Source organism: Lithobates pipiens, unplaced genomic scaffold (genome assembly GCF_037356315.1).
Source record: "Lithobates pipiens isolate NorthernLeopardFrog02 unplaced genomic scaffold, aLitPip1_a1.2 Scaffold_27, whole genome shotgun sequence".
NCBI classification, from domain to species: Eukaryota; Metazoa; Chordata; class Amphibia; order Anura; family Ranidae; genus Lithobates; species Lithobates pipiens.
This window is the reverse complement of record NW_027507788.1, coordinates 38,558,033-38,577,393: the sequence shown is the minus strand read 5'-3', so window position 1 is coordinate 38,577,393 and position 19,361 is coordinate 38,558,033. Positions and strand designations below refer to the sequence as shown.

Sequence of the window (19,361 nt, the reverse complement as noted above, 5' to 3'; positions counted from 1 at the left end):
GCAGCAAAATGCATGACAAGGAATCTGGTGTGATTGAGCCATGAATGAAAATTTACACAACTATGGTGTGCTTCTACGTGACAGTACAGTACTTAAACAGAACTTCCTAAAAAGCTAAAATGATTAAGAATGGCCTTGCAACAAACTGGTTATTAGGAAGAAGTTGGAACAACAAATTTATAACCAATGTTTGGCAGAGATCACGGTATAAAAATAACACAACACACATTCCATCTCACCGCATTTATTTAATTACAGAACAGTATTTCAATGTGGTTTGGAATGTGTATATTCTCTATGAAGTTATACAGGGTTACAAAAGAAAAAAAAAAAAAAAAAAAAAAAAAAGGGTCCTGCCAATCCTTCTTTGTCCCTGCTTTGGTTATCCACCCCTACTTCATTTGGTTGGCTGTGTCATCCCTTGCCTGCAAAAATCCTTCCTAAATTTTCCATCAAAATAAGCTATAGCATAAAAAAAAAAAAAAAGAATATTCCAGAAAACAGACGCTTGTTGCTGACAACAGGACACGGGTGCATAAATTTACTTTCTTTGAAATAGAATAGAAGCACCCCTCAAATATTTGGGTGCTTGAAGGAATATGGTCTTCATTCTTGCCAAAAGGAGAACATAAATGTATTGCCCTAAAGTAAGGAATAAAAATATTAGAAATAACAAAATTCTGGATCCCTCTCTGGTAAAGGAGTGCACAGAATTTGCAGGATAGTTCATATTTGGGATTTCTGCTCGCCTTCAAGACATACAGAAAAATCCTATAGAAGCTTCTATCCATCCTGATCCTGAAGATAATCTGTGGAAAATACACCACCATCCTTACAGGATCTCATATTTGTCCACAAGGAAAGCCGTCTCAGTTGAAAACCTCACAGGACTGTTCCCATCCACATGAGTCACTTTGGCTACCTAAAAATAAAAAATAAATAAAAATTGGAAGATGCAAAAACATTGATTAGCCATAAGAGATCCTGAAGTGTTACTAACCTCAGGACCCTGCATTCATTATATCTGGTTTTCCACAGTACACAGAAATGAAATTATTTCAGTAAATAAACTGCTAAATACAAGTCTTCTATATATGGCTTATGAGAATAGGTAACTTTCATCTGAGCACTGGTTAAAGATTGTAGGAGGAGTTTTCATTCTCCTTCAACTGTTCTATGAGGCGGCATGATCCCTGACCTTCTGTCTGAACAGTGTTGACTGGCCATGTGCTGATGACATTGCACCCTCCCAAAACACCACACTATCTAGCAATACACATAAACCGGAGAATGCCTCCAAGGCTCCATACTATCAGCAGATGGATTGGGAGAAGGGGAGGATCAGAGAAGACAGGATAAAACAGCCTTTTTACACAATGCGGAAGATTAACCCCTTAGGTACCACAGTGAGTATAACTAGCATGCTTTACCGCATATACAGACCGATTTTACTGTTGTGGGTTTAGGAATACTTTAAGTGAATAAATCAATAAGGTTTCACTGTTCACATGACAAAATTTTGACATCACCCTTTTTTTCCTCTTTCATTGTTTAATGTATTTTCACTCCACTAACAGTTCATTTAATTACATTGTAAATGGTTACATTTTTGCATGTTTTAGATCTATATTTTGTTCATTGCTTAATCATTTTAACATAGTAAATTAATCCACTTGTCTTACCTCGTATCTTCAACATTATGGCTTATTGCTCTGCATTACCAATTCTAAAATTAAAAACCTACCCAACAGGCTTGGGCTGCACACATCCTGCAAGCTACAGGCAAAAATTTCCACGCAAAATTAGAACGTGACCAAAGGTTGTGAAATCAGTCCCATCGGTGAATGCACCTATACGCTACAATATTCTTTATGTGAAAAACACAACCACTGCATTAATTATATAGACAATGTTTGTGGTTGACTTACTAAAACTGGAGACTGCACAAAATCTTGTGCAGCTCTGCATGGTAACCAATCAGCTTCTAATTTCTGCTTATTCAATAAAGCTTTGACAAGATTAAAAAAAATAAAAAAAAATAAAAAAGCTGATTGGTTTCTATGTAGAGCTGCACCAGATTTTGTACTCTGATTTTAGTAAATTAACCCCTTTGTGTCCATTTAAAAGCCCAAAACCACGTTTTTTACCCATATTTAGGTTATTAAAACATGGTCATGCACATCATCCCCAGAATCTACACTGCCCCCTTTACCAGAATTGCAGGAGAATCCAAATGTTTTTCTTTTTGCACAAAGCTCTGCTTGCACAGCTGCCTCACCCAGGGTTGTTACTATTTACATGACATTACTACAAGTCCGAACTGCCATCACGGCAGAGGGAAGACATGTAGAGCATGCCAGCGATCTGTCCTACCTCCCCACCATGAAGTTCAGCTGGCTACAGACCTGAGGCTGGAGGAAAAAAAAAAGCGTGACAAATTAAAGTAGCGTGGGGAAAGCTTACCTGTATGCTGCAGTAGTTTTTCTTGGACACAAAAGACACTGATACTGGGAAGAAATCATTAGGGTGACCAGCAATGCTGAATTCCAGACTTCCAGTTTTGTTTTTGCTGTCAATGACCGGAAGTGTCCACTCTAATATATTCCTTCGGGTATCATGGTGGTAGTCTCCATCTATGTCTCCAATCACTGGAGCCCCAACTCCTGGCCTGAAATAAAGAAAGATAATAAATCATAAACAAAAAAAAAAAAAAAAAAAGGAAGGATTGTTTTTTGTTTTTAAACTGCTTCCTGTCCGGCCTATTGACAAATGACAGTGGAGTGCGAGCTCTCCCATCTTGTGTGGACATGATATAACATCCTCCCATAATTGCATCGCAAGAATCCACCATACACTGTGGATGACCGATTATTGTAACGGCCAGTGATGGTACCATGTGAGCACTGTGATTAATCACAGTGCTTACATGACAGTTGTACACAATGGCTTTCATTCATGGTGTATGGTTGCGTTTATCACTGTGATTGGTTGTAATTTGTCACCACTATTTTGGAAGAAAATTAAATAAAAAGTTTACACTTTTTGTTAAATTCACTGTCACCAGAGCAGTACGGTGGACACAGCAGTGACATTTTGTGCCACAGTGCAACACCTACGGCGTGTGACTAGGATGGTGTCATAACATCCACCCAGGATGGGAGAGCTACTGCTTAGCAGCTATTTGGTTATAGGCCAGGAGGGAAACCGCTACTGATGAGACATCCTAAGACATTACAATTCAGGCTTTAATATACTAATAACCATCTCTGCATTTTCAACATGTAGCCACTGGGGGGCAGTCATAATGGAGTTTAGCTGAACTACGATAGTGATGGCCGGGCCTGTGGTGTAAATGGGTGGGGATCTTATTGTGCACTTCCTTGGCCGGCTTCAACTATCCACGAACAACATGCATATGATCTCTTTTCCTTCTTACCTTATGCCAGATATTCATCTCAGGCAGATTTCAAAAAGGTATGCGCTGCCTCCACCCCCCTTTTTTTTCCACAGAGTAAAGTACAGATTTATAGATATTAGGATGGTTCATCTAGTCACGCAAGTCCAAGATTTTCCATCAAAAAATCTGGCCAGGACCACAAAGCTACTCTGCTAGCTGTGGCAGAACTGAAAGTTTTTCCCGGGGTCATTCACTTTGCATAGGAAACATGTACCACCATTTACTTTATGGAACATCAGCAGTGGAGCTTATTTTGTGTGCTCATAAAACAGGTTAAAGCATGCCTTTTTAATATATAATTTTACCTTAGTTCCATTCGGCCCCGCTGATATGGGTCTCATCTCTCTAAAACTAAAAGCCCCTATTTGCTTCAAAGGTCTCTTAAGGATCTGTACAACTAGTCTGAGCATGTCTAACTTCAGACCATTTATGTCATAGTATGCCTCAATATCTCTCCTGTTTGGTTAGCTGCAAGTTTGTACATGCCTCACTGCTGTCTCTCCAGTGTCTATATAGTTTTTTAGTCCGCTCTGGTACTGTGACGTGATCTCACAGCTCCCCTATACTGTATGTCAGTGAAGGGTAGTGGCTACAGGGAAAAGGAGGGAGCACCAACAACAGCTGTGCCATGGGAGCCTATGAGTGACATCACAGCTCCCAGAATTTATGGCCGTTGAACACTCACTCTTCCTTTCAGCTGCCACTCACTGGCACAGGGAATCACTTAAATGAACCAGACTAAAAATAGGCAAGCATAAACATCTTTTTTTACACAGGCTTCTTATGGCTTTCTTCTTGCCACTCTTCAATAAAGGCCAGATTAGTGGAGAGCACGACCAATAGTTGTCTTGTGGACAGATTCTCCCACCTGAGCTGTGGATCTCTGCAGCTCCTCCAGTTACCATGGGCCTCTTAGCTGCTTCTCTGATTAATGCTCTCCTTGCCCGGCCTGTCAGTTTAGGTGGATGCAACATCTTGGTAGGTTTGCAGTTGTGCCATACTCTTTCCATTTTCGGATGATGCTCCGTGAGATGTTCAAAGCTTGGGATTTTTTTTATATAAACCTACCCTGCTTTAAACTTCTCCACGACTTTATCCCGGACCCGTCTGGTGTGTTCCTTGGCCTTGATGATGCGGTTTGTTCACCAAGGTTCTCTAACAAACCTCTGAGGGCTTTACAGAACAGCTGTATTTATACCGAGATTAAATTACACACAGGTGGATACCATTTACTAATTGGCGACCTCTGAAGGCAACTGGTTCCACTAGATTTTAGTTAAGGGGGCGAAATACAAAAATGCACGCCACACTTTTCAGATATTTGTAAAAAAAAAAAAAAAAAAAAAAGAAGAATGTAACCATTTTTCGTTTTCCTTTCACATCACAATTATGTGTCACTTTGTGTTGGTCTGTCACATAAAATCCCAATAAAATACAATCATGTTTTTGGTTGCAACATAACAAAATGTGGGAAATTTCAATTGGAGTGAATACTTTTGCAAGGCACTGTATATCTGCCATCTTCAGCTTTATATATATATATTCTTTAGAAAGTTCAGATAATGTTAGGAGATTTTTCTCTTCCTGGTTAGCACTGCAGTGAACCCTGGGGATACAGCCAAGACCACCGATAGGAGGAAAGGCACACACCCCCTCTCCCCATATGTAGAGATTTTCAGCTCTGTTTGTTGAATCGTTTAGCACTCTGCTTATTTATAGCATCCTCCCCAACACAAAACTCAGGCTGCTTTTATCTCCTGTGTCAGACCTTTTCATGCTGATAACAGAACTGGGCAGGAGACAGCTACGGGATATAGGGCTTTGAAGAGCGATAAGAAAACACTGCAATTATATGTGCCCAACTCAAATTTCATGAATCGGGTTTACATCCACTTTAACATAATCCAGTTACAGGGAATGGAAGAATGCAGCATTTGGTACTAGGGATTGACCGATTACCGGTACGGCTGATTATTACGAGCCAATATGAGCATTTTTTCGATACATTGCTATCAGTCACAAACTAGACTGATATTACCGATATTGGTCTCTGCGGGCCGTGGCCATCTTTTTGGCCTATAGGGAGACGCACACAGCATCATTACGCCTCCACTCACACATGTTCCGAGTCCTCCACCTCGACACTTGGGGGGACACACCAGCCAACCCACAGCAGGGTGCCAACTAGCCAGCAGCCACCCACATCAACACATTGGAATTCAACACTTCACTTGCTGCAAAGAATAATGAACAGAAGCGAGTTCTGAGCATCTATTCAGGAAAACACTGAGGATAAAGTTGTCCTATTGCTGATCAGTGGGACATTGTAGCCAATGTCATTGAGACCCTCCTCCCCATAGAGGAAGTGACACTAGAGGCGAGTCATTACAACTCATCTGTGTCATCTGTCAACCCATGTGTGAGTGCTGAAGATGCTTCTTCAAGAGAACGAAGAACCCAACACACGTGGCTTTAAAATATTCAGGCAGGTCATGAGAGATAGCCTTAAACGCTTTAAGGGAATAAAAATGTTCTGCTGGCATGTCTTTTAGATCCTCGATGCAAGAATCATTCTTTCTCTTCTGAGGATGTATTGGCCAAGGCAAAACAATGGCTGACAGAAGATTAACACGAGCTGCTGGAGGTTCCTGCAAAAAGGTCAAGTTTGGAAGAGCAGGTGCGTGGCTTGGCACATGGCAGGATAGGACGAGTCTCATCTGAGCTCCCGCACTGGCCGTTATAATCAGCGATACACCGACGGCACTCATCTCTCCCCGTGAGCAAAAGTGGCAGCAGCACAGCTCCTCTGGAGCACAAAAAAAAGAGTGTGAAATTGGACAGTATTTCTAGAAACGTGGCCCGGACTTCAGGACCACCCCAGCTTCCAAGATGGCGGTGTTATGTGCAGCCACAGCTCAGGCTGCCTCACAGGTAAGCTCCAGACATCCACCACACTCCCTGCTCGGTGCACGGTTCTCCCTGCTGCGAAAGCCCCTCGCCCACATCTCACAGCTCCAGGCATGTCTGGGACATAGAAGCATATATGAAAGCACTGCCTACTAAACGATAGAGAGTCCTATATTAACAGGCTGGAGAAATCGTACAAACAAGAGCTAAATGACCTCTGCAGGGACATAGGTCACCGCATTGAGGACATTGAACATACAGTGGATGATTCAGTTGCACAAATCACTGACCATGAGGAGATTCTCCATGAACACACCATACAAATACAGCAACTGTTCTATGGACTGGACAACCAAGAGAACAGAAGAAGACGCAATATTATAAGAATCGGTGGTCTGCCAGAAACAGTGGCACCGAAGGACTTAGCAGTTGTAGTCACAGCCATATTCCACCAAAACCTTGTTAAACCTACTGATTCCCCCGATTGAAATTGATCGTGTCCACAGATCACTGGGGCTTCGCAACCCAAATCCAGCCTACCCAAGGGACGTCATTTACAGGACCCATTTCTTCAACATCAAGGCTTGCATGACTCTGCTGATGAGAAAAGTTTAGACCCATCACAGATGCATTGCAAGCTACAAAGAAAAGAAAAAAAAAAAAAATCAAGTACAGATGGTGATTTCCCTTTCAGCTTTTCACAATGGCAAGACAGCAACCTTCTTCATGCTTTCTCCTTCATCCCCCCACCGTCTGGTGGGAAATATCTTTTCTCTTCTCCTGATCCCAGGAGCCCTGACTAGGAGTGCCGACTCACGATTGGATGTGTGACCCAAGTTGGACAGGGCCGCTGGGATCTGCCGAGTGCGCTGCCAAGAGTTATGTCTTATCTGCATTGTTACTAGTTGAAAAAGGTTTTTTTTTTTTTTTTTTTTTTTAGCTATATGTCTTATTTAATAGATGCTTGCTATTACATTACCTCTGCAAGCGGCTGAGGTGGGTCCTTTGCACCTCAGCTGGCCCCAATCATGGCACGGGCCCTCAAGGAAGAAGACGACACACACCCCCCTATCCTATCACTTACTTCAAGCCAGAATAGTCGTCATTCCCAAAACAGGGGAAGATCACGCGAGCTGCGGTAACTAAAGACTCGTACTCCCTGATTTGGTACACAGTGATCAAGTAGGCTTTATCCCAGGCTGCGAGGCCAGGGATAACACTACAAAAGATCCTTCTTCTGATTTCCTATGCTGAGCGTAAGCATATCCCCGCCTGTCTGCTTGCATGCAACACGGAGAAAGCATTCGATAGGGTCAGCTGGCATAAATTATCACCCTCTACTCCAAACCTTTTGCGAAAGTTATGGCTAACTGAACACTAAGGAGACATTTGAGATTACCAATGGGACCAGACAGGGCTGCCCTCTATCCCCCCTTATTTTTGCTAGAACCATTGAATACCTAGCCCAGGCAATTCATAAAGACGAATCCATACAGGGTACCACCACCCCATCGGCCCATTGTAAGCTCTCCCTATATGCAGACGACCTATTACTGTACGTGACACAACCACACATTACCAGCCCCTCTTTCCTTCATGAGCCTGATCGAGTCAGCTCCCATTGCAACTTTAAATTGAACATAGCTAAAACCGATGTCATACTTCTGGAGGAGATGCAGACTAGAGGGAGACGACAAGGACAAATACCTTAAACTGTGGTATGTTTGGGTTCACTATTCCAACTCCGTACACCGTGCATAGATGTGAGTAAGTGCCTGAGAACTTGTGAAGGTGTGAGGAGCAATCCCTCATGAGACATGTAGTCCTGGGCAGGAAGTCAATGGTTCTAAAAAGGCAGAAGTTTTTTTTTTACCTTGCAATAGGGGGCACGCTATGCTATAATTTGCAGCTTGCTATTTGGGCACTCTGAAGCCAGGAGGAGAACAATGGCTGCTCTGTGTAAACCACTGCACGGAGCAGGCAAGTATTAATATGTTTTTTGTTTAAAATAAAAGCCACTTTAAAATACTCTGTGCAGGGAAGATCAACATCTGAACCCAATGAAGGTGGGAGGCTATGGGTGAAGGTAGGGCTGCAACGAACAATTATTTTCATAATCAATTAGTTGGCTGATTATCGTTTCGATTATTAAGATAATATGGAAACGTGTCCCACAGGAAACCATGTAAAATGAACTCTAGACTGTGACAGGGACCGCCCTGTCAGATCTCTGCTCTCCTCTATGGGGGATCGGATGAACACAGACAGTCTGTCCGTGTTCATCTGATCCGCTCTGCGGACGGATAGAAAAATTGTATTTTCCTCCGTCTGCAGAATCGGACCATTGCGGAGACTGACTATCGGGTGTCTGCGGATATTTATCCGCAGACACCCGCTATCCCATAGGAATGCATGCATGTCCATATTTTATCTGCAAATGGATGGCTGAAATACGGACATACTGTCCGCATGTGTAAAAGGGGCCTAATAGTGTCAGTGTGTCCTGTCTACTGTCTAGCTTTTTGCACTGCAGTAGTGATTTAAATTTAATCAGTGCAATGCACTAGTAACAGTTATACATCTTATATGTTTTGGGAAGCCATTTGAGAAATTATTTTTAAAGCACTTTAATTTTTCCCCATTTATTTTTAGACCTTGTTCATCACACCATGTTGCACTGCACACAGATGTCAGTTTTAAAATCTGTGCGTGTGTTTTTCTCTCATCAGTTTTCACGTGAAGAACGAGCCCTTAATGTTAAAATTAAACATTAACATGTTCCGTTTATACCAGATTTGCGCATAAAATTGGTGTTATTTTTGAAAAGTTTAGATGTACAATATATCAGCAAATATCATCGGCTATCTGCAAGAGAGGTGGCCGAAATATCGGTAACGTATCAGCACCGAAAAAACCTTAATCGTCGATCCCCATTTGGTACTGTTTGAAATAATACAGTTACCCAACATCATTGATCGCAACACAGTTGTTTGCCCATTCAAAATGCAAAGTTTAAAAGCTTGAGTGTGGGGTGCATAACTTTTACCAGTCATGAAAGAGGTACAAAGCTGACGACAATTCCAAGGTTGTCCTTTGGACCCCAAATAAGTATGCATACAAGTCAGAATTTCCTATCTGAATACTTGTTCTGGGTCAGGGACTCCTAAGTTAAGCCAGAGGGTCAGCATAACATCTAGGGAAATAACATTTCCAATGGGGGGGTCAACAATGGCAGTATCCATGTTCCTCTCAAAACTGGTTCCTTTTTATTACATAACAGATTGGACTTAAATTCATATGGTATATCACTTACGGCAATGGAATTGTAATGACAACATCGTTCAGTTCTAGCTTGTCCTCCTGAAGTTCATATTCTATATTTACATCACAACCACTTCCACTTTCTGAAGGCCAACAGTTAACTGTTAAGAAAGACAAAACAGTATTTTCATGAGAGGTACATTTTGTTAAAAAGGGGTTGTAAACCCTCATGTTTTTTCACCTAATGCATCTGAAAAAAAAAAAAAAAAAAAACAAACACTAACCAGTAAAGTTAATCCAATTTTTTTGTATAATGTGAAAGATTTTACGCCACAAGAATCATGATTTTTTTATTCCAAGCAAAACAAATAAATTTTATTTTGGCCAGAATCGTGCAGCTAGTAGGTAGCAGTAGTATGTCACATTAAACGTGACTTGTTCTAGAACCTTATTAAAGCTTAGAAAGCTGCTTAGATGAGTGTCAGGAACATACCCCAGCATTTAAAGCCACAAGGTTAACTCATTTGTCTTAATCTAACCACCATGAAAAGCGTCAATGTGGTAAGTGGTAAAAACAATGTTTGTATCAAAGTGACAAAGTTATAGGTGTGGCTTTGTTAGGGAATGTTGTATATACTTGTAGCAGCCTCCAAACGTTCTGACCCTCTGCTATTCTGCCAGTCAAAGCTTTAGCACTTCACGATACTGAAATTTGTCCACTCCTTGCTGGCTGCTGCACAGTGCCTTTTGGCCAGAGGAGCTTCCCATTACGGTTATGCTCAGGTCCAACCAAAACTCAAGTTCTCATGCTAGAGTACCAACGTTCAAAAGTCTGTACATATGTATGTGCAGACTGTCACCGATAACAAAAAACACATTTATTTGAATTGAATCTTGTGGACCTTACCATTAGATGATTCTGTCAAAATAGTGAAATCAAAAAATATCTATAATATAATCCATAAACAATTCTACAATCTTACTGGTGAGAGGAATTGAGGCCTCATCTGTTGTCTGTAGTCGCCATTTTAAGACTCCAACATCATTATTAAGAGGGAAAGATTTCTCTGGGTTTTTCAGTCCAATAACAGAATCTGACGTAAAAAGTTTCTTGTCCACATTGGGGTGGGTCTATGGGGAAAAAAAAATTTAAAATTATATATATATATATATATATATATATATATATATATATATATATATATATATATATATATATATATATATACACACACACACACACATACACACACACACACTTTGAGCTTAACCTACAACACCTCTTGGTGAGGTTCATTACTTCATTCAGAACAGTTCTTCCACGAGACTTACCTGGAGCTGCACACCTTTCTTGTCCTCATTATCCACATGCACGCGGATTCTTCCAAATTTATCATCAGCCACTCTAAGCATAATGAGACCGTGGACTTCCATATTTTGCAGACCACCATCCCTACTGCAGGTTAAGGTTATCTTCTCTTCAATCTTCAAATGAACGCTACAATTTAAGATCAATATATCTGGTAAATAAAACTGAATGTTGTCTTGGATGTTTGGGCAAATCAGTGAAAGCTGGTAAAACTAGAAAAAAGGCAAAGCTCTTCTATAAGAGAACAGAAAGATGAAGGAAAGACTTTGCAAAGTACTGACCTATCTATGTGGGCTGGTGGAGGAAGGACTTTTGTTGCTTCGTGTTGTTTCTTTCCAGCAGATGAAGTAACAATAGTTTCTCCTTCGGATTTCAATTTGTCCACAAAGTTATCTACTTCTTTTCCTTTAGCCCCAAGTTTTAGTGCTTTGTTGGAACCAGATGGCCTAAAATGATACAAATGCAGCCAAGTCATTTTCATAATACAAGTCCTTTGTATACCATTATTCACATACAGTATACTCAATGCTAAAGATTAGATTGCAAATGCACCCGAACTGCAATTAGATGCGAGAACCCCCAACATGTCCATTTAGAAGTAAGTGGAGAAGTGTTAGCATCCCTGTCAGTTTTTATTGCTAAAGCACAAAATTTACCAGCACATCAGTAGGTAAAAAAAATCTCATATCAAAAGGTCTCAAATGTAACAGCATATTTAGCCATGGAAGACATCAAAACAACAAAGTTTCAGAAAAACTATGGCCTACTTCTTTAAAGGTGACACATGAAGTACGCGGTTATTGCAATTGTTTGTCTTTGTGACCACTGTCACCAGGACTTAAAATGAGAGAAAATCCAAAATGCAGGAGTTGTTCCCAGAAGAAGAATAAAGGGAAAGCTTTTCAGCGGCGACACTTGTTGCAGTAACCACCATCTAGGGGAGGATGTCCTTCACTTAGGAGAGATTTCCTTTTGCTTCCTGTCCCGTAGGCAAAACTGGAAGTGAAAGTAAATCTCTCCCATGGCTTATTATGTTATTTACCAATTGTGATATACCACTAGATCATAAAAAGTTCACTAATTATCCAGCTTCTCAATTCTGCAAAAAAAAAATTGATTTCTTTACACTGGAAATGGAGTTCAATCCCCCAAGTAAAAAAGAGTTGTACAAAATTGATTCCCTGTGTCTCATAGAAGAAATTACATTACAGCTGTGAAAACTTTGGTAAAGTGGTACCTATTCAAGGAATAACTTGGTATAAAGCACTCTATTCTAAACATCTTTATCTACACCTCGTGATTATCACCATGTTCTCCTATCTTTATTTTCTGACTCACTATATTTCTTGCTTCCTTTCTTACACACATTCTACTTTATTTTGTAAAACATGTAATTTATAAATCTTCAGCTCTAAACCTGTGGCCTACATACACAATTAAAAACGAGCATTGAGAATACAGCACAAAGTTTAGGTAAACAAGCTCTTTATTGTGGCAATTGTATGATAAAGGAACCTGGTCTTACAGATTGTGTGTTGCATAAACGCATTAGACAATATTTACGACTATAATGTGTGTTATTATATCATATCGATATGTCATTTAATAAGGGGGATCCCTCCCTATCAAAGTGAACGATGAGCGAGTATGTTTATAAATAAATTGCTGCTAGACCTGAAAAGTGTATACAGTGCACTTAAAGTGGGTATGATATAAAAAGTGATCAGTGCAACTTATTAACAGATGTGTATATCTTAAAATTAATGAGTAGATATTGCTCTGTAAATATTACTGTGCAACCGAATAACTATGTGCAGCTTCAGTAAACGATGATATACTAGTTATCCTGTATGGGTAAATATGCGTAAACGCAGTGCAATATCAGATCCTATATAGCAAGTTAATGATTGCTATACTCAGTATATGAGTAATGAAATAATCAATTCCATATAATCAGACGATAGCGATATAATAGTCCATTAGCTCTGAAAAATAATAATAAAAAAAAAAAAAAAGGTGCAAAAAGTGCTAATGTGCAACAAAGTAACAAAATAAAATCTTCAATAGGTTGTTTTCTGATGTGTGATCTTCCTGTGCTCCACTTAGTGCTCTCTATAGTCTTACCTCAATGGGTAAAAAACGCCAGAGAAATCACTTTGTAGTTTGGGGCCTCCAATGGACCCAGCAACATAGGATATCTTTCAAAATGGTGCATTACGAATGACAGCTTCCAACCGTTTGAAACTTATCATTCGTAATGCACCATTTTGAAAGATATCATCCTATGTTGCTGGGTCCATTGGAGGCCCCAAACTACAAAGTGATCTCTCTGGCGTTTTTTTACCCATTGAGGTAAGACTATAGAGAGCACTAAGTGGAGCACAGGAAGATCGCACATCGGAAACAACCTATTGAAGATTTTATTTTGTTACTTTGTTGCACATTAGCACTTTTTGCACCTTTTTATTATTACTTTTCAGAGCTAATGGACTATTATATCGCTATCATCATCTGATTATATGGAATTATTTCATTACTCATATACTGAGAATAGCAATCATTAATAGATACTGCGTTTACACATATTTACCCATACAGGATTACTAGTATATCATCGTTTACTGAAGCTGCACAGTAATATTTATAGAGCAATATTTACACATTCATTTTAGGATATACACATCGGTTAATAAGTTGCGCTGATCACTCTTTAGATCATAATTTTATTTCATGTTCACTTTTATACTGGATTTATTTTTTATTTTTTCAAAAGTTTTACACTGGATCTTTCTTTGATGAAACTTTATAATATATTGATCACACTCACCGGCCACTTTATTGGGTACACCTGTTGAATTGCTTGGTAACAAAAACTGCTAATTAGCCAATCACATGGCAGCAACCTAATGCATTTAGGCATCTAGATGTGGTGAAGACAACCGAGCATCAGAAAGGGGAAGAAAAGGGATTTAAAAGGCTTTGAACATGGCATAGTTGTTGGTGCCAGACGGGCTGGTCTAAGCATTTCAAAAACTGGTGATCTACTGGGATTTTCATGCACAACCATCTCTAGAGTTTACAGAGAATGGTCCGAAAAAGAGAAAATATCCAGTGTGCGGGGGAAAGTACCTTGTTGATGTCAGAGGAGAACAGGCAGATTGGTCCAAGATGATAAAAAAAAAAAAAAAAAAAAAAAGCAACAGTAACTCAACCGCTCGTTACAGCCAAGGTATGCAGAACACCATCTCTGAATGCACAACACCTTGAAGCAGAAGACCATGCTGGGTGCCACTCCTGTCAGCCAAGAAGAAAACGGAGGCTACAATTTGCACAGGCTCACCAAAATTGGACAATAGAAGATTGGAAAAACGTTGCCCGGTCTGAGTCGTCTTGATTTCAGCTGCGACATTCAGACGGTAGGTTCAGAATTTAATATAAACAGCATGACAGCATGGCTCCATCCTGCCTTGCATCAATGATTCAGGTTGGTAGTGGTATAATGGTGTGGGGGGGGGATAGTTTCTTGGCACACTTTGTGCCCCTTAGTACCAATATGGCATTGTTTAAACACCACAGCCTACTTGGGTATTGTTGCTGACCATGTCTATCCCTTTATGACTACAGTGTACTCATCTTCTTAAGGTTACTTTCAGCAGGATAATGCACCATGTCACAAAGCTCAAATCATCTCACCACTGGTTTCTTGAACAGGACAATTTGCTCACCGTACTCCAATGTATTCCACAGTCACTAGATCTCAATCCAATAGATCATCTTTGGGATGTGGTGTAACAGGAGATTTGCATCATGGATGTGCAGTCGACAAATCAACAGCAACTGCATGATGCTATCATGTAAATATGGACCAAAAACTCTGAAGAACGTTTCCAAAACTCTTGTTGAATTAATGCCACAAAGAATTAAGGCAGTTCTAAAGGTAAAAGGGGGGTTCAACCCGGTACTATCAAGGTGTACCTAATAAAAGTGGTGGATATATACAGTATCTCACAAAAGTGAATGAGCTCACCCCTGGCATTTTTGTAACTGTGATTTGTATGAAAGCCTATTGTATTCGAATGCACTTAATAATAATAAAAACTTTTGTAAAAGAAAATGTCCAAATTGGGCCCAATTAGCCATTTTCCCTCCCACGGTCATGTGACTCGTTAGTGTTATAAGGTCTCAGGTGTGAATGGGGAGCAGGTGTGTTAAATTTGGCGTTATCTCTCTCCCTCTCATACTGGTCACCAGAAGTTCAACATGGTACCTAACAGCAAAGAACTCGGAGGATCTGAAAAAAAAAAAAAAAAAAAAAAAAAAAAAGAATTGTTGCTCTATATAAAGAAGGCATAGGCCAGTGATGGCAAACCTTGGCACCCCAGATGTTTTGAAACTACATTTCCCATGATGCTCAACTACACTGCAGAGTACATGAACATCATGGGAAATTAAGTTCCAAAACATCTTGGGTGCCAAGGCTCGCCATCACTGTCCTAGGCTATAAGAAGATTGCCAAGACTCTGAAACTGAACTGCAGCGCGGTGGCCAAGACCAAAAGCAGTTTAACTGTCAAGAATTGGGAATTCTAAGGATATTGGGGCAGTTGGTGAGGCTGCTCCCTTGATATCCACACCCAAAAATGTTTGTTGAGGGGACTATTGCGGTACTAAATAAATCATAAAAGACTTTGTTATAAAAAAATTACAAGTAATTTAATAAGGACAAAAAAATGAAATCCATCAAAACTTTCATATTGCTAAAATCATATACACCACAATTTAATAAACTACCGACGGGTAACCCCGTAAGGTTTCTATTGAAGAGGGGTACAGAAACGTTTCCTCTACCGGTTTCGCGGCGAACCGCTTCTTCAGGAGGATAGTCTACAGAGTAAATAAAAATATTTGCAAATAATCAAATAGCAGCGAATCATATAATGACATAACAGGGTGGATAACACACCCGTTTTTAAGAGGCACCAACCTCTGAACAGCAACAGTGGTGGGTGTCTCTTTTGAGTGCCTCTATTTTTTGTATCTAGATATACATTACTTTACTTATTTTTTCACCACGATAGCTAGTGGGATTGTCATTCCTTATGCCGTTGGTGACACTGAAGTATGGTTGTTCCCATGCTTTGTTTATTACATTATTACCTTGATTATACGATGTTTGTAGTATTATTGTTTATATATTATTTTTGTATTTTGTGAATAGTGTTGCTGTAAAGGAGATCCGCTCCCCCCAGGGGGAAGCTTGGGTCTTTTCTTGGATCCTTTGTTGTGTTCTCCTGTCTGGCAGATGTGCGCTTGCCCTGGTGGGTCCCTTATTTTGGGTCCTTCTTGTGCTGGATGCGCCCGGACCTTTGGTCCATGGGCCCCTCCGGCACGCACATGCGCTGTGCGCACATCCATGCACAGTGCGTCCGCATCAGCGTGCGCGATGGTTGCATGGCCGTGCGAGTGCGCGGTGTGGGTGGGCGGACCCCCGTGACATCAGACGCCGCCGTTTAGCGGCGTGCGCTGATGCCCGAAGGGTTGGGGGCTTAAATAGTGGTCTGTGTTAGACCACTGTTGAGCAGTTTTCAGGACTCCACATGCCGGGTTGCGCTGTTGGACATGTCTATACAGGTTAGAGTATTGCTGTTTTTGTACTCGATGACTAGGACCTCTAGTACCCTAGGTCTCCTGGTCTTATCTTACTTTATGCCTTTTTTCATATGTGCTTAAAGTGATTGCTCTGTGTGTACCCCCACAGATGGCGATCAATACCCAGGTTCATGTTTGTTTCCTGGCTAATGAATTACCATATTAATCATGATTACCTGGTGTGCTAACCTGTAATACACCTGTGGTGTCCATCTACAACAGCAACCTGTGCATACATGCTTACCAGTTCCTCCCTTTGGGGGAGTGTATTATATATATAGTAGGTGATACCTGCCCTGCACACTATACATTTGCATTCCTTGGCTACTATGGTGTTGCCCTGTTCGATCTCCCTCTATGAACATGGGTGGTGTGCACTGGATAATATAGCACAAACGGTATGTTTGGCTTTTACTTTCACACTTGTTTCACTTATATCCTTTTTACCCTATATTTTGTGGTGGTTTGCCCTTTTCCACAGACTTCTTATTTCTTTTTCCTTTTCTTCCCAATTTGGTCACATTTCTTTGATAATTTTTTGCTTGTTTAGGACACCTTAGGATGCACAATTAAGCATTTCCTTTTTATAGGCTCTTTTTACAGCCCCTATACACAGTCTATTTTCCATCCCTTTTCACCTATATATCGCTCTTTAGGTGTGTATAGGTTAATGTCTCATCTCACTTTAACTCTCATATCATATATATCTGTTTAAATTTGAAGAGTCCTTTACAACCCCCCGCATCTGCCGTGGGAGGAAACCGATGGGTCCTGTGATCTACTGCTTCCTCCTTTGTGGGTGAGCTGATCCCCTCGCTATTTAAATTATTGTAACTCTTCTGTTATGTCATTATATGATTCGCTGCTATTTGATTATTTGCAAATATTTTTATTTACTCTGTAGACTATCCTCCTGAAGAAGCGGTTCGCCGCGAAACCGGTAGAGGAAACGTTTCTGTACCCCTCTTCAATAGAAACCTTACGGGGTTACCCGTCGGTAGTTTATTAAATTGTGGTGTATATGATTTTAGCAATATGAAAGTTTTGATGGATTTCATTTTTTTGTCCTTATTAAATTACTTGTAATTTTTTTATAACAAAGTCTTTTATGATTTATTTAGTACCGCAATAGTCCCCTCAACAAACATTTTTGGGTGTGGATATCAAGGGAGCAGCCTCAGCAACTGCCCCAATATCCTTAGAATTCCCAATTCTTGACAATTATCAATTGGGATGATGGTACTGTTATATGTATTACGTATATTTTGTATTTGAGGCTATACTCAGTCTATGGCTAAAAGCAGTTTAACAAAACAGGTTCCACTCAGAACAGGCCTTGCTATCGTAGACCAAAAAGGGGTTGAGTGCACGTGCTCAGTGTCATACCCAGAGGTTGTCTTTGGGAAATAGACATACGAGTGCATTGCTGGCAGCACTGGAAGGGGGGGGGGGGGTCAGCCTGTCGGTGCTCAGGCTATATACCACGCACTGCATCAAATTGGTCTACGTGGCCGTCATCCCAGAAGGAAGCCTCTTCTAAAGATGATGCACAAGAGAGTCCGCAGTTTGCTGAAGACTAGCAGTCTAAGGACATGGATTACAGGAACCATGTCCTGTGGTCTGATGAGGCCAAGATAAAGCTATTTGGTTTAGATGGTGTCAAGCGTGTGTGGCGACAACCAGGTGAGGAGTACAAAGACAAGTGTGTCTTGCCTACAGTAATGCATGGTGGTGGGAGTGTCATGGTCTGGGGCTGTATGAGTGCTGCCGGCACTGGGGAGCTACAGTTCATTGAGGAAACCATGAATGCCAACATGTACTGTGACTTATTGAAGCAGAACATGATCCCCTCCTTTCAGAGACTGGGCCGCAGGGCAGAATTCCAACATAACGACCCCAAACACAGCTCAAAGACCACCACTTCCTTGCTAAAGAAGCTGAGGGTAAAGGTGATTGACTGGCCAAGCATGTCTCCAGACCTAAACCCTATTGAGCATCTGTGGGGCATCCTCAAACTGAAGAAGGCAGAGCGCAAGTCTCCAACATCCACCAGCTCCGTGGTGTGGTCATGGAGGAGGAGTGGAAGAGGACTCCAGTGGCAACCTGTGGAGCTCTAGTGAACTCCATGCCCAAGAGAGTTAAGGCAGTGCTGAAAAATAAGTGGAGGCCACACAAAATATTGATACTTTGGGCCCAATTTGGAAATTTTTACTTAGGGGTGTCACTTTGTTCCCAGCGGTTTAGACATTAATGGCTGTGTTGAGTTATTTTGAGGGGACAGCAAATTTACACTGTTATACAAGCTGTACACTCACTACTTTACATTGTAGCAAAGTGTCATATTTACAGAAACGTGAGGGGTGTACTCACTGTTGATATTATATCCCCAAATGGGACACAGACAGCAAAACAAAAAACTGACAGGTGTTTTAGCCCTTCCCTATGGTCCCATTCACACCTGAGTGTTTTGTAGTGCATAGCTCCAAAATGCTGAAAAATCTATTATTTCCTATGGGCATATTGGTGTGTTTTTAACCGCTTTCCGACCGGCGTAAGACGATTTACGTTGGCAGAATGGCACGGACAGAAACATGGGCATACAGGCATGTCCCTCTAAATGTGCCATCATGCGTGCGCTGGCCGGGATCTCCATGACTGGCTCACGGGTCCCATGGACTTGATCGCCCCTGGGATACTAGCGATCGCCTCAAGGGGAGGA

At 40.9% G+C, this 19,361-nt stretch overlaps 1 protein-coding gene across 1 annotated transcript in view; it reads right to left on the bottom strand.

The window, feature by feature from the left end:
• Nucleotides 1–228: 228 nt before the first annotated feature.
• The window catches only part of ARCN1 (archain 1 coat protein complex I subunit delta), a 45,510-nt gene continuing 26,377 nt past the window's right edge, over nucleotides 229–19,361 (bottom strand). Inside the window, exons 5-10 of the mRNA XM_077456829.1 lie at nucleotides 11,276–11,440; nucleotides 10,958–11,123; nucleotides 10,609–10,756; nucleotides 9,678–9,786; nucleotides 2,464–2,668; nucleotides 229–922 (exon numbers count right to left, since the gene is read on the bottom strand). Coding sequence (XP_077312955.1) covers nucleotides 833–922; nucleotides 2,464–2,668; nucleotides 9,678–9,786; nucleotides 10,609–10,756; nucleotides 10,958–11,123; nucleotides 11,276–11,440 — 883 coding nt within the window. The 3' untranslated portion in view covers nucleotides 229–832. The remainder of the gene's footprint in view (nucleotides 923–2,463; nucleotides 2,669–9,677; nucleotides 9,787–10,608; nucleotides 10,757–10,957; nucleotides 11,124–11,275; nucleotides 11,441–19,361) is intronic.